Source organism: Eubalaena glacialis, chromosome 7, assembly GCF_028564815.1.
Source record: "Eubalaena glacialis isolate mEubGla1 chromosome 7, mEubGla1.1.hap2.+ XY, whole genome shotgun sequence".
Classification (NCBI taxonomy): Eukaryota; Metazoa; Chordata; class Mammalia; order Artiodactyla; family Balaenidae; genus Eubalaena; species Eubalaena glacialis.
Genome location: NC_083722.1, coordinates 72,387,788 through 72,403,391, shown reverse-complemented (window position 1 = coordinate 72,403,391; position 15,604 = coordinate 72,387,788). Strand labels below are relative to the sequence as shown.

Below are 15,604 nucleotides of genomic sequence, written 5' to 3'. Positions count from 1 at the left end.
GAATTTAGTGCAAGTGCAGTGGTTCCTGCGTCACTGTTACCTCAGCACAGCTTCTACCTGCCATCGTGTCCTAACTCTTCTCTCCTTTTTGTTCATCCTAGCTACCCACTGCTGAAACTCCCCTTGCCAGGAACAGGACCCGTGGAATTCACCACTCCTGTGAAGGATTACTCGCCCCCACCTGTGGCCTCTGACCACAAGCCAGAAGAGCCTAATGAGCAGCCAGAGTGGGTAGGTGCTCAGTGTATCGCTGAGGAGAGCCCTGGGAGTTGGGTGCAGACTGGCCGAGGCAGGGGTTCTGTGAGCGAGTGAGGGTGGTCAGCTTCTGATGTGTGAATACATATACTTGAATAGCTTTATAAAGGCAGAGAAAATATTCAGTTATACATTTAATACATCTAGTTATACATTCCTGTTTTGAAAGGAAACACCAAACTACGTAGAAAGAAGTGTGTCTGTCCTAGAAAAGCTGGGGATTGTGGTTGCCGTAGCTGTGGACAGCTGGGTCTGGGTTCATATGTAGGCTGCTCACACACCATGCACAGGTGCCAGGCAGTGCCCTGGCAAACAGGCCGTCTCCTTCTTGCGCAAGGTAGTTATGGGAACCACTGAGCATCCCTAGAGAATGTTTTATCATCAGAGTCCCAACACCATTTAATATTTGCACTGTGCACCTAATTTTTTCAAATCTGCTAGGTCCTGTTTTATCCTCACAATCCAGTCAGGTAAAACGTGCAGGTTTTGTTTATCTCTTTTGCAGTTAAGGAAGCTGGGGCCCAGAGTGATGATGTGCCTCAGTTTAAATTTAGTTTTCATGGGGTCAACACTGGGTTAGAACTCCAGATCTCCTGACCTGAAGCCCACTGCTTCTTCTGAATCATACTGTTCTCAGCTGACTGTCTCTGAGCTGAGCACTAACGTAAACAAGGAAGAAACAATCTTTCCAGTTGAGCGTCTGAGGTGCAGGACTTAACCCACCAGAACTCTGGACTCATTATTTGGAAATCTTCTAAGAGTGATTAGTTCGTCTCTAAAACTTTTACCTCCCAGGTATGGATGAAGTGTTCTTCCCTCATGTGTTGTGCTCTAGTCCCATGGATTGGTGCTGGGCTTGCTGAGTCTGTTGTTGAGGAACAAAACCAAGCTCAGAGCTTTTCCTCTCCTACCTTCTCTCTGACAGTGATTGCACATTCCTTCCCATTTCCTTTTCAGGTAATATAGCAGCCAGGTAACTTGTTATAAACTGTGCTCTAATGTTGCTGAAATAGAGACATATGTGGTAAGATAGGTATGTGTTTCAGCTACGCATGGTGTCAAGAGGAAGTACACAATCCAGGCTCAATGGTACTCTGCCCATGAAGGTCAGATGTGGCAGAAACCAGTTCTGTTGCTTCATGTCTCAGCTTGACCCTTGGCTCACTATGGGACCTTACTGGATCAAGCCTTTTGCCTCCATTAACCTCTTCATGCAATTTTACCACATAATGGAGCTGATGGTTCCCGGTCACAACAGGGTCGTCTGTGTTTGTGAATGTTTTGTGACTAGTAGAGTTCAGTGGACCGGATGGTACAGAGTAGATGTTTCATGGTACAGCTGTTAGGGGTTTACTTGTTTGTGAGCCCTTTAAACTTCCTTAGTGTCCGTCTTCGGCCTGGGATGGTGATAGTAAGCAGGTGTACAAAATAACTTGAGGGTTCAGGAATTAGAGGATTGTCCCTTTTTTCTCTTTCTGATTGGGGTCCCCAGCCCCTGAAAGGTTGAGAAGGAGACCCAGGCCCTGGTGCAGTCACCTGGTGTCATGCAGCTCAGTGGTCAGTTATCTCACCTCCATTGACTGTTCGTCATAAAAATAAAGGTCAACAATATAGGAATTCTAAGGATTGCTTTAATTATAAGGAACAGGAAACACAACCCAAACCAGAGTAAGTGAAAAGGGCGTTTTTTGGGTCATATAACTCACAGCCACAGGCAGGGCTTACTCAAGGACAGCATGGTTTAGGCCTCAGAAGGAGTCCACCTCTCAGCTCTGCCCTGTCTGGGTCAGCTCACTGTTGTCTCCCTAACAGTGGCTGCAGCAGATTCAGTCCCATGTTCTTGCAACATCCAATCCAGTGGAGGATGAGAGGGTGCCCACTTGGCTCTGAATAGGGTTACCTGCCTGTCCCCACCCCAAACCCTGTGGCCGAGGGAGGTGCTTTGTTGACTGACTTCATCACCTGATTGTCTTCATCACCAGGCTGGGGATGAGAGAGGATGGTTTCCCAAGGAAAATTAGGACGCTCAGGCACTGGGCGTCTACTGCTCACACCAAGGAACCAAAATGTCCTTCATTCCTCTGTTCATTCCTTTATTCAGCACATGTTTATTGCACGTCTGCAGTGTGCCTGGCAGAATGATCTTGAGGACACATAGAGCCTCACTGCTCTGGAGGAGATCTAGTGTGCTTGGGAAAAGAAGACAAAGATATCAGTTTAAAATAAATTCAGCATATGTCAAAGGGAAACAGGAGCCAACTGAAAGAACTCCAAATGGCCAATGCTGGAAAATAAAATACATTTTGCAACAAAATAAGTAAAGTAGTATTGGATTATAACCCACAGTGTAAATAAATATCTGAGTCCATATGATTGAATAAATCAGTGAAGGAAAATAGACAGATCTGGGCAAAAATTCTAAATTTATGTAGCTGGACTTCCCCGGTGGCGCATTGGTTAAGAATCCGCCTGCCAATGCAGGGGACATAGGTTCGATCCCTGGTCCAGGAAGATCCCACATGCCACAGAGCAGCTAAGCCCGTGTGCCACAACTATTGAACCTGCGCTCTAGAGCCCATGAGCCACAACTACTGAGCCCGTGCGTCTAGAGCCTGTGCTCCGCAACAAGAGAAGCCACCATAATGAGAAGCCTGTGCACCACAACGAAGAGTAGCCCCCGCTCGCCGCAACTAGAGAAAGCCCACGCGCAGCAACGAAGACCCAATGCAGCCAAAAATAAATAAAATAGAATAAATTAATTTTTAAAAATGCAGTAAAAAGTAATCATTGTATTAAAAAAAAAATATATATATATATATATGTAGCTACTCTGCCCTCAGGGAGGTGGAATATAATCCCTTTTCCTTAATTGTGGACTGTGCATAGTGACTTTCTTCCAAAGAGTACCGTGTGGAGAGGGGAGAAAAGAGTCTCTTTACAGTGGAGAACCTGAGCAAGGTGATGAGGGTCAACATCAACAGTGATAAATCAGGTTGATGGTATGTACCCTTGATGTGTGACAAGAAGGGTGCTTTACCTCTGTGGTCTTCCTCCCAAAAACCCATAACCCCAGTCTAATCATGAGAAGAACTTCAGATGAGTCCCGGTTGAGGGATGGTCTACACAATTCCTGACTAGCGCTCCTCAAGACTGTCAAAGTCATCAAAAAAAGAGTCTGAGCACTTCCCTGGTGGTGCAGTGGTTAAGAATCCGCCTGCCAATGCAGGGGACACGGGTTCGAGCCCTGGTCCAGGAAGATCCCACATGCAGCAGAGCAAATAAGTCCATGCGCCACAACTTCTGAGCCTGTGCTGTAGAGCCCAAGAACCACAACTACTGAGCCCGCATACTGCAACTACTGAAACCTGTGCACCTAGAGCCTGTGCTCCACAACAAGAGAAGCCACTGCAATGAGGTGCCCGTGTACCACACTGAAGAGTAACCCCCATTCGCTGCAACTAGAGAAAGCCCATGTGCAACAACGAACACCCAATGCAGCCAAAAAAAAAAAAAAGAGAGTCTGAGAAACTGTCAAGAGAAGCCTCAAGAGACAGGACAACTAAATATAACATGGTATCTTAGATGGGATCTTGGGAGAGAAGAAGGACATAGGTACAAGCTAAGGAAATCTGGTTTCCTTACTTTTCCTTAGTGATAGTTTCTCAGACTTTCCTTGTTCTTGATGACCTGGACAGTTTTTTTTGGTAAATAAGTATTTTATTTTATATTATATTTATTTAATTAATTTTTTAAAATTTTTGGCTGCGTCAGGTCTTCATTGTGGCATGCAGGATCTTTTTTGTTGTTGTTGCGTCGTGTGGGCTTCTCTCTAGTTGTGGTGTGCGGGTTTTCTCTCTCTAGTTGTGGTGCTTGGGCTTCAGAGTATGTGGGCTCTGTAGTTTGTGGCACGCAGGCTCTTTATTTATTTACTTATTTTTAAATTTTATTATTTTTTGACTGTGTTGGGTCTTCGTTGCTGTGCGCGGGCTTTCTCTCATTGTGGTGAATGGGGGGCTACTCTTCATTGCGGTGCATGGGCTTCTCATTGAGGTGTCTTCTCTTGTCGTGGAGCATGGGCTGTAGGTGCACGGGCTTCAGTAGTTGCAATACGTGGGCCCTAGAGCACGTGGGCTTCAGTAGTTGTGGCACGTGGGCTCAGTAGTTGTGGCACGTGGGCTTCAGTAGTTGTGGTGCCGGCTCAGTAGTTGTGGCTCGCGGGCTCTAGAGTGCCGGCTCAGTAGTTGTGGCGCACGGGCTTAGTTGCTCCGCGGCATGTGGGATCTTCCCGGACCAGGGCTCGAACCCGTGTCCCCTGCATTGGCAGGCGGATTCTTAACCACTGTGCTACCAGGGAAGTCCCGCAGGCTCTTTAGTTGAGGCGGGCGAGCTCAGTAGCCCTGCAGCATGTGGGATCTTAATTCCCCAACCAGGGCTCGAACCCGTGTTCCCTGCATTGGAAGGCGGATTCTCAGCCACTGGACCACCAGGGAAGTCCTGACCTGTACAGTTTTGAGGAGTGTTCCTCAAGTGGGATTTGCCTGTTTTTCTCTAGATTAGACTGGGGTTATGGGTTTTTGGAAGGAACACTACAGAGGTAAAGTGTCATTCTTTTCACATCTGTCAGCCTCCTAAATTATTTTTTAAATTTCCATACATTAAAGTTCAGTCTTTGTGCTATAAAGTTCTTGGTACTGTCAGGTTTGTTTGGGTTTTTTTTAAGCCTTTCTAATAGAAGTATGGAACAATCTAGATGTGTTTTTAATTTGCATTTTCCAGATGACTACTGTCAAGTGCTTATTGTATTTGCATACCTTCCTTTGTGAAGTGTTTCAGTGTTCTGCCCATTTTGAATTGAGCTGTTTGGATTTCGTTTTATTGAATTGTAATTCTTTCTGTATGCTGGAGGTGTCTCTTTCTATATAGTATATAGTCCTCTTTCTCCCCTTTTGCTGAAGTGTTCCCCCCCAATGGGGTGGTGTCTGCACCCTGCAGTTAGGCCTTTCTGTGTCCTCCAGAAAGGACTCTAATCAACTCTACTGGGTCCTTGCACTCTGAGTTAGGTCTGCCCTGTGTTGGAGTCACTGATCAGTGGCCTTGTGGGGTAGGGGAGGACAGTTCCCTCTGGAAGGAGGGGTGTTTTTACCAGAGGAAGACCAGAGCAAAGCAGAAAGGTGAAGACTTTCCATTTCACAGGCATGTGACCTTGGGCAGGTTATGTAACACCTGTGTACCTTAGTTTCCACATTCATAAAGTGGGGATAATAATTATACCTGCATTATACATTGTCATAGGATTAAGTGAAAGAATGCAAAAGTTAGGTCAGTGCCTGGCCCATCATTTGCATTCGATAAATGTTTCTGGCTCTCATCGTCATTGATTAGATCTGGTCAGAGCAGAGGGCAGAAGAACAGAGGTTCACATACTTGGACTGCCCTCTGAGTGCACCAGGCATGCACTCCTTATCTTTTACTCCTTAGTTCACATCACGGTCTCCAGGAAGCCTTCCCCAGCTGTCTTGCAGATGTGTGCTCTGTTTCTCCTTGTGAACTGTAGTGTGACCTAGTTGCAATCATGTTTCATTCAAATTTGTCCAACCTTTTGCACATAGTATATGCTTAAGAAAGGTTTTTTTTGAATGACTTGTTGAATAAGCACGGCTTATTTCGGAGACAGGGAGTCTGAAGTGAGGCATTTTTCTTGGAGCTTGGTAGGTGATAAGTTAGGTGGGACCAAGTTAAGTCTTGGGCTCTGGAGTTTAAATGAATTCTCTGGGCAGTGGAAAGCCATTCCCTTAGAGGCAATGACATGATGAAAGTGGTGGTAAGAAGGTCAATCTAATTGAACTTAGAGAAACTTGGAGACTGAGTTGACCGTGCCTAGGAGGGAGGGTAAGGGGACAAGAAAGGGGAGGAGAGATTGATTTTAAAGGGATGTCAAACCAATTTTAAGAGTTTTAAGACATAATGATACAACTAGATATAACTAACATGTATTTGGCCAGACACCTTACTAGATGGTTTCGTGTGTTCTTTTGTTTGGTCCTCACAGTGATCTGCTGACGTCTGAGAGTTTATTCCCGTTTCCCTCAGTAAGTAAGGGACTGAGGCTTGGAGAGTGTAGAGACCCTTGTCCAAGACACACAGCCACGGGTGGAGCTAGAATTTAACCCTGGCGTGTCCCCTGAGCCTGCCCTTCCCACCACACCCCACCCCCTCGCCTGTCCAGGGCTGGAGAACAAGGAGCAGGAGCCCTGCTTTCCAGAAGAGCTGAGTATTGGGAGTCCTCCGTATGGTGTTGTAAAGGGAGCCCCTGGGTGTGTCAGTGTAAAGGTGAAATACCTGGAGCTCTAGCTTGCTTTCTCTAAATGTGAAGGAAGGATTCTGTTTAAAGCAGCAAACTTGAGGTGTCCTGCACTGGCCTGACTCCCCTGGACCAGGTCACCATGGAAACCTGAACCTCATACCGAGACCTGCCTGCCGCGTCCACAGAGGTGGCTGGGCTTCCGGCCCAGCACTGCAGTGTTTGGTGGTAGCCTGAGCCTGAACGCAAGGTTTCCAAGGAGCCCTGGTCAGGGACCCCACAGGTCCTCAGGACCTCAGCTCCCCTCCTGCACTGCTTGTGCTGGGCCTTTCCATCTATGTCCTGTTCTCCATGGGAACTCACATAGTTCAGAACTACCCAGGCAGGTAGAATATACCAGCTTGGGAATTAGGCGGCCCTGGGCTTTAATCCTGGTCTGCTGCCTATCAGCTGTGTGTCCTTGGGCATATCCTTTTTATCTCTCTGAGACTTGGTTTTCTTATCTGGGTCCTCTAGCTCAGGGTCTCTTACAAACTGCAATCAAGGTGTCAGCCAAGGCTGCAGTTATCTCAAAGCCTGACTGGAGAGAATCTGCTTCCAAGCTCACTCAGACAGTGAGCTGGAAGCAGGTTTCTTGCAGGCTGTTGAACTAAGGGACTCTTGTCCCTCATTGGGTGTTGGCTGAAAGCCCCTCAGTTCCTTGCCACATGGACCTTTCTGGAGCAACTCATGATATGGCTGACTTCATCAGAGTGGTGGCTGTAAAGGAGGGGGAGCGCAGAGGAGGACTCGTAGTCTGCTTTTTCCTTCCATTAAAAAAAAAAATAGTGGCAAAATACACACAACATAAAATTTACTCTCTTAACTGTTTTTTGTTTGTTTTTGTTTTGCTTTTTTTTGTTTGTTTGTTTGTTTTGGCTGTGCCATGTGGCTTGTGGGATCTTAGTTCCCCGACCAGAGATTGAACCTGGGCCCCAGCAGTGAAAGTGCTGAGTCCTAACCACAGGACCACCAGGGAATTCCCTCTCTTAACCATTTTTAAGTGTGCAGTTCAGTGGTATTAAATACATTCACATTATTGTACAGCCATTACCACCATCCATCTTCATAACTCTTCATCTTGTAAAACAGAAACTCTGCACCCATTAAACAGTAACTCCGCATTCCCCCTTTCCCAGCCCCTGGTAACCACCATTCTGCTTTTTGACACTATGAATTTGACAACTTTAGGTACCTCATATAAGTGGAATCATACGGTATTTGTCTTTCCGTGCCTGGTTTATTTCACTTAGCATAATGGCCTTAAGGGTCATAGTCTTTTGTAACCTAATCTCAGAAATAAGAGCTCATCACTTTCGCTATATTCTGTTTGTCAGAAGCAAGTCACTAGGTCCAGCCCACTCTCAAGGGGGATTACACTTGGGCATGAGCGCCAGGAGGTGGGGATTATTGGGGCCATGTTAGAAGCCTCCATCTAGTGAGCACTCCTCCCTCTGTACCCAGGGGCTTCTGTACTCCACTGGCCCTTATGCTTTCTCCATCACCCACTTAGGATACCTCGTGTTGTCTCTGTTTCCATCTCTGTTTCTTACTTGAGTATCAAGTAGGGATTATGATAGGGCCCAGCACAGTGAGTGGTAGGCCCTGCCCACATCTCCTGCTACCATTTTCATGCCTGCCTGCTTTCCAGCCACCAGTATCCACATCTCATTTGTCAAAGGATCTCTGGTACAGAAGGCCTGAGGTGCTGGAGAATTCACACCCCCTAGGAGCAGCCCTCAACCAATAACTGTAGGAGTTGGTATGTAACCTCAGCTGTCTTCCTTTATGTCGGATAACTCAGCTAAATCCAGTTATCCACAGAGGATGCTTGCTCAGTAGCACACCCTTTGTGGGCTGCCTTCCCTTCCCTGCTCCTGTCCCTACTCCCCCCCCTGTGTTTCCTCCACCTCCCAAGGAAACTACTTGTCTAAGGGCCTGCTGCTGGGGGAACCCAAACTAAGATAGTGAATGACAAGAGTTAGGCTCATGCCTGTAAATAAACCACCATAAGAGAATTCTGATGCCCAGAAGAGGGAGTTTGAAGGTACATATATTGGACGATGAGTTTGATACAGTCATATTAAATGACTGACCCAAGATCTTGAAAGAGCTGGACAGATGTGGAATAGCTGCTTGGAAAGTTCATTTGGAAATCGGGGAGGTGAATAAGAGCTGGCCAGCAGAGGGAGGTCCAGCCAAGGCCGGAGAGCGTGGCTGTGCCATAGGCTCTCTTCTATGTGGTTTTTGTGTGGTAAGGCTTACCAGCTGAGGAGTGAAAACAATGAGCAGTGGATTTTACCCAGGGCTGGTGGAAGGTCAAAGGAAAAAGAGGTGTCTGGGGCATAAGGGTTACACATTCTTATGAAAATCTGATGAAAACCATGGATCCGGGCTTTCCTGGTGGCGCAGTGGTTGAGAATCTGCCTGCCAATGCAGGAGACACGGGTTCGCGCCCTGGTCTGGGAAGATCCCACATGCCGCGGAGCGACTGGGCCTGTGAGCCACAATTACTGAGCCTGCGCGTCTGGAGCCTGTGCTCCGCAGCAAGAGAGGCCGCAATAGTGGGAGGCCTGCACACCGCGATGAAGAGTGGCCCCCACTTGCCGCAACTGGAGAAAGCCCTCACACAGAAACGAAGACCCAACACAGCCATAAATAAATAAATAAATAAATAAAATATTTAAAAAAAAAAACAAAAAACCATGGATCCTCTCCCCTAAAAATGATGACAGTGATAATAATAGATACACTTTTGAGAAGAAATATGAGTTAAGCAGGGTGCTCATAGAACTCCTGGAGCCATCCCTAGAGCCCAGAACAAGAGCTCTGGTTCTGAAGTATGTTCATTGTTACTTTGTTGAAATGGTGGCCTGGATGGTCCTGGGTGGGAAGGGGGCTGGATTTGGACTGGAGGGCCAAGGAGCTCTCCTGCCTGGAAACCAAAGGTTCATTTGCACAGGCTCAGTGGGCCTAAGGGTGGGGGTGGAGTGTGTGAAGAGGGCCGTGGGCAGAGGAGATGGTATGTGCGGAGTCACAGCCTTGTGCCCAGTGGGAACAGACCTGGATCTGGAGGCTCCACGGTGCCAGCTCTACCTGGGTGATGTGCTGTGTCCTTCACAGAGTTTGAGGATGATCCCCTGGGTATCGCTCTCCTTGTAGAGCTGTGGGTCTCTGGGCAGCTCCTGCCACACTCAGGCCTGTGTGGTGTGTTGAGTCGATGAGCTGCTGATTGGGTCAGGACCTGTGGCAGTCAGTTCTGTCTGGGTACCTCTCTACCTCCTGGCAGCTTCTAGTGGGCTGAGTTTGCTGCAGAAGACTAAGTGGGTGAGGACTTCTGTCCCCAGAGCCTTTCATAAATACACACTTCACAAAGGCTCAGATGGATACCTGGGGTTGTTCCTTTGCTCCCAGGGGCTCAGGGGCCCAGGAGATATTAACTTGCTGTGTGTGATCAGCATCTTAACCCTTGCTTGTGCCATAGCCTGGAGTATAGCATCACTGAGTGGCTAGATGGCCTTCCTTTCATCTACACACCTGCCCTTCAGAGTTCCTGATTGCGGCACAGGCATCAGGACAGTCCCCTCATCCCTCGGCCAGGCCCTGCTCCCTCCAGCCTGCTCTTCACAGTGCCTCACGCCTGTGGGCAGACCATCCCTGTCTCTGGGTGGATGACAGCCTAACTTTAGGGGGGTCTCCAGAGCACTGCTTTGTCAGGTTGCCCCTCCCTCTCAGAGATAGTCAGGGGCTTTTGTTTGTCCACTGGTTAAAATCCAGATGGCTCAGTCAGGTGTCATCCTGGCCACCTCTCATTTTTGCTGTGATTTCCATTATTACCCGCCAGGACTCCTCTGTGCTGTCCAGGCTGCTCCTCAGAGGCCCTCGCTGCCCCTCTTCCACCAGCCCTTCCCCACCTCGTGCCTCCAGTCAGCTCCTCTCCGGCCATAACTCTGCTGCAGCTAGTCCAGTACCTTGTTTTGGGGGTGCTCCTTGATACATCCGTCACTGGAAGTCATTCCTTGCCTATTACATGTGTGTCACTTTTGTCACTTAAGTGCATATTAGCTCTTTAAGGATAGATGGCAGGTTCTAGTGAGAAAAGTGTGGTGTTCAACAAGGAGACCTGGGTTTGAATCCTCACACCATCCTTCTTGAGTCCTGAAACCCTAGAGAGTCACTTTGCTTCTCATAGGACTGTTTTGGGGGTCAGTGAGACGATGTGCCACACCTGTTATTGCTAGTGTTTCCATCGGCACTTAAGTCTCTGCATGCGCTGTTTATGTGTGTGTGTTTGCGTGCGTGTGCTTGTGCGCAAATTGTAGTGATGCTGCAGGGTGAATGTCATTATCTCCCTTTCACTGAGGAAATTGAAATCCAGAGAAGTCAAAAACATTTGCAAGGCCATACAGTTGGAGAGTAGAGATTTAGAACTGGGTCTATTGAGCTTCAAAAACCAGTGACCTGCAAGTGGCCGAACCAGGATCGGCAAGATAGGCTACACCCTTTGGGGAGCTTATGGCCTATTGCAGGGTCAGCAGGCATTTTGCATCAAGGGCTAGATAGTACAGGTTTTGTTTAGGTTTTGTGGGTCATGCCATCTGTCGTGAACACTCACCTCTCATTGTTGCATGAAAGCAGAACAGTGCAGAATGGGGTGGGTATGGCTGTGTTCCAGGAAAACTTTATTTAGAAAAACAGGTGCCAGGCTCAATTTATGGCCTGTGGCCATAGGTTGGCAACCCCTATTCTATTGGAAAATGTGTAGGAAAGTGGTCCATTAAGTGGTAAGAAGTCCCTTTGGACAGATTCATTTTTGAAGGCCTGTCCTGTTGGCCCCACATTGCTTTGCCCATAGTAGGTGCTCAGTAAATCCTTCCTGAGTACGGGCCATGTTTCTCCCTCTTGTGCTGAGCTGACCTTTCTAACCCTCCCCCATTTCTTCTGCAGTACGTGGGTGCCCCAGTGGCTTATATCCAGCAGATATTTGTGAAGTCTTCAGTATCTCCCTGGCACAAGAACCTCCTGGCAGTAGATGTGTTCCGCTCACCTCTGTCCCGGGCATTCCAGCTGGTGGAGGAGATACGGAACCATGTGCTGAGAGACAGGTATCCCTCCCTGGGACCGCAGCCTCCCTGATCCAGCTCTGTACTGAAGGGAGGGTACAGCCCTCAGTGTAAGTCCATTGAGCCAGCCAGCTCTGTGGAAGGTGAACAAGTGAGAAAGAGGTGGGTGGGCTCGCTTTGCTTTTCTCAGCACGCTTGTGGGTCCACTGTGGCTGTGTTCCCCTTGGACCTGTGCAGATGGCACAGGTAGAGCCCTGAGCTTCGTCGCCAGGTCTCAGACTAGGTATCCACTGGGCCAACCCTGTGACAAGCTGAGGTCTGTTTGACTCGTGAGCCAGAGGACTCACTGCCTAGGGGTTGTGAGATGTGAATCTAATGGGGGTGGCCATGCTGACAAGAAGCAAGCTGTCCCTGGGGGTACACTTCTGAAATCCCAGCCCACCAGTGATTCTCTGGAGTGTGCTGTCTTTGTAAGCTGCCTCACTGCTGGGTTTTAGTTAGCTGAGGGCTTTGACAGGCATTTTGGTGAACGAGACAAAGCCCTTGATTTTCACCCTATCCCCTCTGCCTGCTGAACTGGCCAAGGTATTCTAGTGAGTGGGGCTGTGCACACTCCCAGATCTTGCTTCTCCTCGGAGGTGATGGGCTTTTGGGGTCCACATGCACTTTGAAGGTCAGACAGCCACATGGTTTGGTTGTTGACCACCTGGAAGAACTTCCCCTGCTGTCCTAGTCCTCAGGCTCTTTGAGATACCAGGCATCTGGGAGCCTGATGACGGAGGAGACCTCGTAAGTGCAGTGGGCCTATCCTGTGCTGGCAGACACAGCAGGTGCCTCGTCCTGTCTCCCGCACAGCTCCGGGACCAGGAGCCTGGAGGAGGTATGCCTGCAGGTGACCGACCTGCTGCCAGGCCTCAGGAAGCTCCGGAACCTCCTCCCCGAGCATGGATGCCTGCTGCTGTCACCTGGGAACTTCTGGCAGAATGACCGGGAACACTTCCATGCTGATCCTGACATCATCGGAACCATCCATCAGCACGAACCTAAAACCCTGCAGACCTCAGCCACGCTCAAAGGTACCCCCAGGGCAGGTTCCTTGAGAACCCGCCAGAGGGCCTGTTGGTCACCATGTCCTCTTTGATGGCTGCTCTAGCAGATCAGGGGTTACCCCTGGTTTCCAAAGATGGGGGTGGAGAGGGGTCCTGGTGTCTCTACAGTAGCTGCCATTCCTTTGTCAGCACCTGCTGCGTTCTGTCTGCAGACTTGCTGTTCGGTGTCCCTGGAAAGTACAGCGGAGTGAGCCTTTACACCAGGAAGAGGCTGGTCTCGTATACCATCACCCTGGTCTTCCAGCACTATGATGCCAAGTAAGGCCATCAGGGCTCCTGACGGGGTTGTGGAATGACAGGAGGCTTTGACTAGTCCTTGTTCTGGTTAGAGTGTCCAGAATGCCCCCTGGGAACTTGGAGTTCTCAGGCCTCCTGTAGAAATGTTTATATCCCTTAGGCTGAAGGGTGCTGTCTGCTGACACTTGACCTGACAGCTGGTTAAGAATAAGGGGCGATGGAAAAAAAAAAAAAGAATAAGGGACGCTGGGACTTCCCTGGCGGTCCAGTGGTTAAGACTCCACACTCCCAATTCCAGGGGCGGGGGTGGCGTGGGTTTGATCCCTGGTCGGGGAACTAAGATCCTGCATTCTGCACTGCATGGCCAAAAAAAAAGAATAAGGGTTGAAGGCAGGGCTGGCAAATTCACTGTCCTGGTGCCTCCAGTGGTCTCTCTTGAGCCTAGGGCAGGGGTCCCCAGCTGGTTACTACTGAGCCCCATGTGGCCTCAGAACCTTCCCAGCAGACTGCTGCAGACAGCTCCCAGCAAGGGCCCGTAGGATGCTGCTGATTGGCTGTTCTGGGCCTTTGGCAGTCGGAGTGGGGTGATAGGTTGGGAATGGGGTGCTGAGAGGGAGGTCCTGAGACACCTTTGCCAACTTTTAAATTCTTCCAACCCCCCACCACCCCACCCTGGAGACTGGAGGGAAGGTTAGACACCACAAAGAAGCTCCCTCCAACACAGGGGGAGGAGGGAAGCCCCGACGGACCTTCCTTCCAGGGATTGTCTTTGTCCCCTGGACCAAGAGGTACAGTCCATCTACCCCACCCCACTCCATGACCAGGTTTCTGGGCAGCCTGCGGGCCCGCCTGATGCTCCTGCACCCCAGCCCCAACTGCAGCCTTCGGGCAGAGAGCCTGGTCCACGTGCACTTCAAGGAGGAGATTGGCATCGCTGAGCTCATCCCCCTTGTGACCACCTACATCATCTTGTTTGCCTACATCTACTTCTCCACACGTAGGTCCACGGCAAGGACGCTGGGGCTTTCTCTGAGCTAATACGGGCATTTCCAGATCACCCCCTTCCCTGCCTGTGCAGGTGGCCCAGGCAGAGATGTAGAACGTGCCTGGTGGTTACAAAAGCTGGGGCTTCACCACCCCCACAGAGTCTCAGGGGCTCGGGTGGGTCCAGGGCTCCTCTTACTTCTCAAGAAAAGTCCCTTCTTGGGTAAGGGTTCCCAAAGGACACACTACGCCCCTGAGACTGGGAAGTGTACACCTTCTTTGGTCAAACCGGGGCCTTCCCTTCCTCAACTGTCAGGGCACACTCCCCTCCTAGGAGCTCAGTTTAGAAGGGCCTGTGTGTGCCAGGCTCTGGGGAGATGCTATCCTGATGTGCCCTCTCTGCCCTCCAGGCAAGATCGACATGGTCAAGTCCAAGTGGGGGCTGGCTCTGGCCGCCGTGGTCACAGTGCTTAGCTCGCTGCTCATGTCGGTGGGGCTCTGCACACTCTTCGGCCTGACGCCCACCCTCAACGGCGGGTAGGTCCCGAGCAGGCTCCACTGGGTGGCAGGGTGGGACCGCAGGCCGGAGGACCTTGCACCTCTGGGCACTTGGCCTGCCCTGCACTGGACGCTTGCTATTACCCCATATTCTCACATGGTTATTTTGACATTTAAGAGGTACATTTTTTTCCTCTTTAAGTTACCTGGTTTGTGTTCATACATATGTATATACAAAGTATATCTATATTTACATATAATACATATATAGTTATGTGTATGTATGTACGTTCATGTGTATATTTCTGTGTGTGTATATGGGGTAGGTATTTATATATGCATATATATGTGTTTATGCATATATATATATGGGTATGTATTGTGTGTGTGTATAGGGTATATGGATGTGTATGTGTGTATTTGTATATTATGTATACACGTGCAAATTGCTTCTTGATGGCTTAAGCCATAGATGGGTGTGACAGAGAAGGTACATTTCTTCCTTTCTTACTATTAAAACATTTAAATGCCTAATAAAATAGGTGACATTAGAGTAAGCTTTTTAGAAGACATAGGACATAAACACACTCTAATTTGTCACCTTTCTACGGTTTGCTTTCCCTGCCATTTCTCTCTGAAACGTGGTCTGAAAACCCTTCCCTGGGTGTGTCCTCGGGCTTCAGTCTCCTCAGCTCTGCTGGGCCCCACCCGCCTTTCCGTTAGCGAGTACTGCCAGTTGGCCTGTGCCCTGCCTTGGCTTGTCAGACTGGTCTCAGGAACAGCGATTTTGTGTTTTCTGTTACCTTCCTTGCTCACAGAACTGCTTCCTTTCCTAAAGGTGATGATGCTCAACACCCCCTCCCGCCAGAGCTGTCTGCTGTGCCCTCAGAGCCCCCCACTTCCACTGCTCTACAGTGGAGACCCCAGTGAGGTTTGCCTCGGCTGGTGTTCTTTGTGCCTAGACTTCCGTCGTAGACCGTTACTGGTAGTGGGAGTCTCTGGTCTCAGAGAGCTAGGAGAATTTTCTTTAGAAACAATTGCTCGTCTCCAAACACAGCTTCTCCACAGAGGCGAGTAGGGCTTTAGGCTGGTCTCATCCCCCTTCCATTTAGTCCTGA

General features: G+C 49.2%; 1 protein-coding gene across 3 annotated transcripts in view; it reads left to right on the top strand.

Moving 5' to 3' along the window:
* Positions 1-15,604, top strand: part of SCAP (SREBF chaperone) — a 92,751-nt gene that overhangs the window by 67,521 nt on the left and 9,626 nt on the right. For all 3 annotated transcript variants that reach the window (XM_061196675.1, XM_061196676.1, XM_061196674.1), the window contains exons 3-8: positions 102-231; positions 11,543-11,700; positions 12,514-12,734; positions 12,920-13,025; positions 13,829-14,001; positions 14,399-14,525. In XM_061196675.1, coding sequence (XP_061052658.1) covers positions 102-231; positions 11,543-11,700; positions 12,514-12,734; positions 12,920-13,025; positions 13,829-14,001; positions 14,399-14,525 — 915 coding nt within the window. The remainder of the gene's footprint in view (positions 1-101; positions 232-11,542; positions 11,701-12,513; positions 12,735-12,919; positions 13,026-13,828; positions 14,002-14,398; positions 14,526-15,604) is intronic.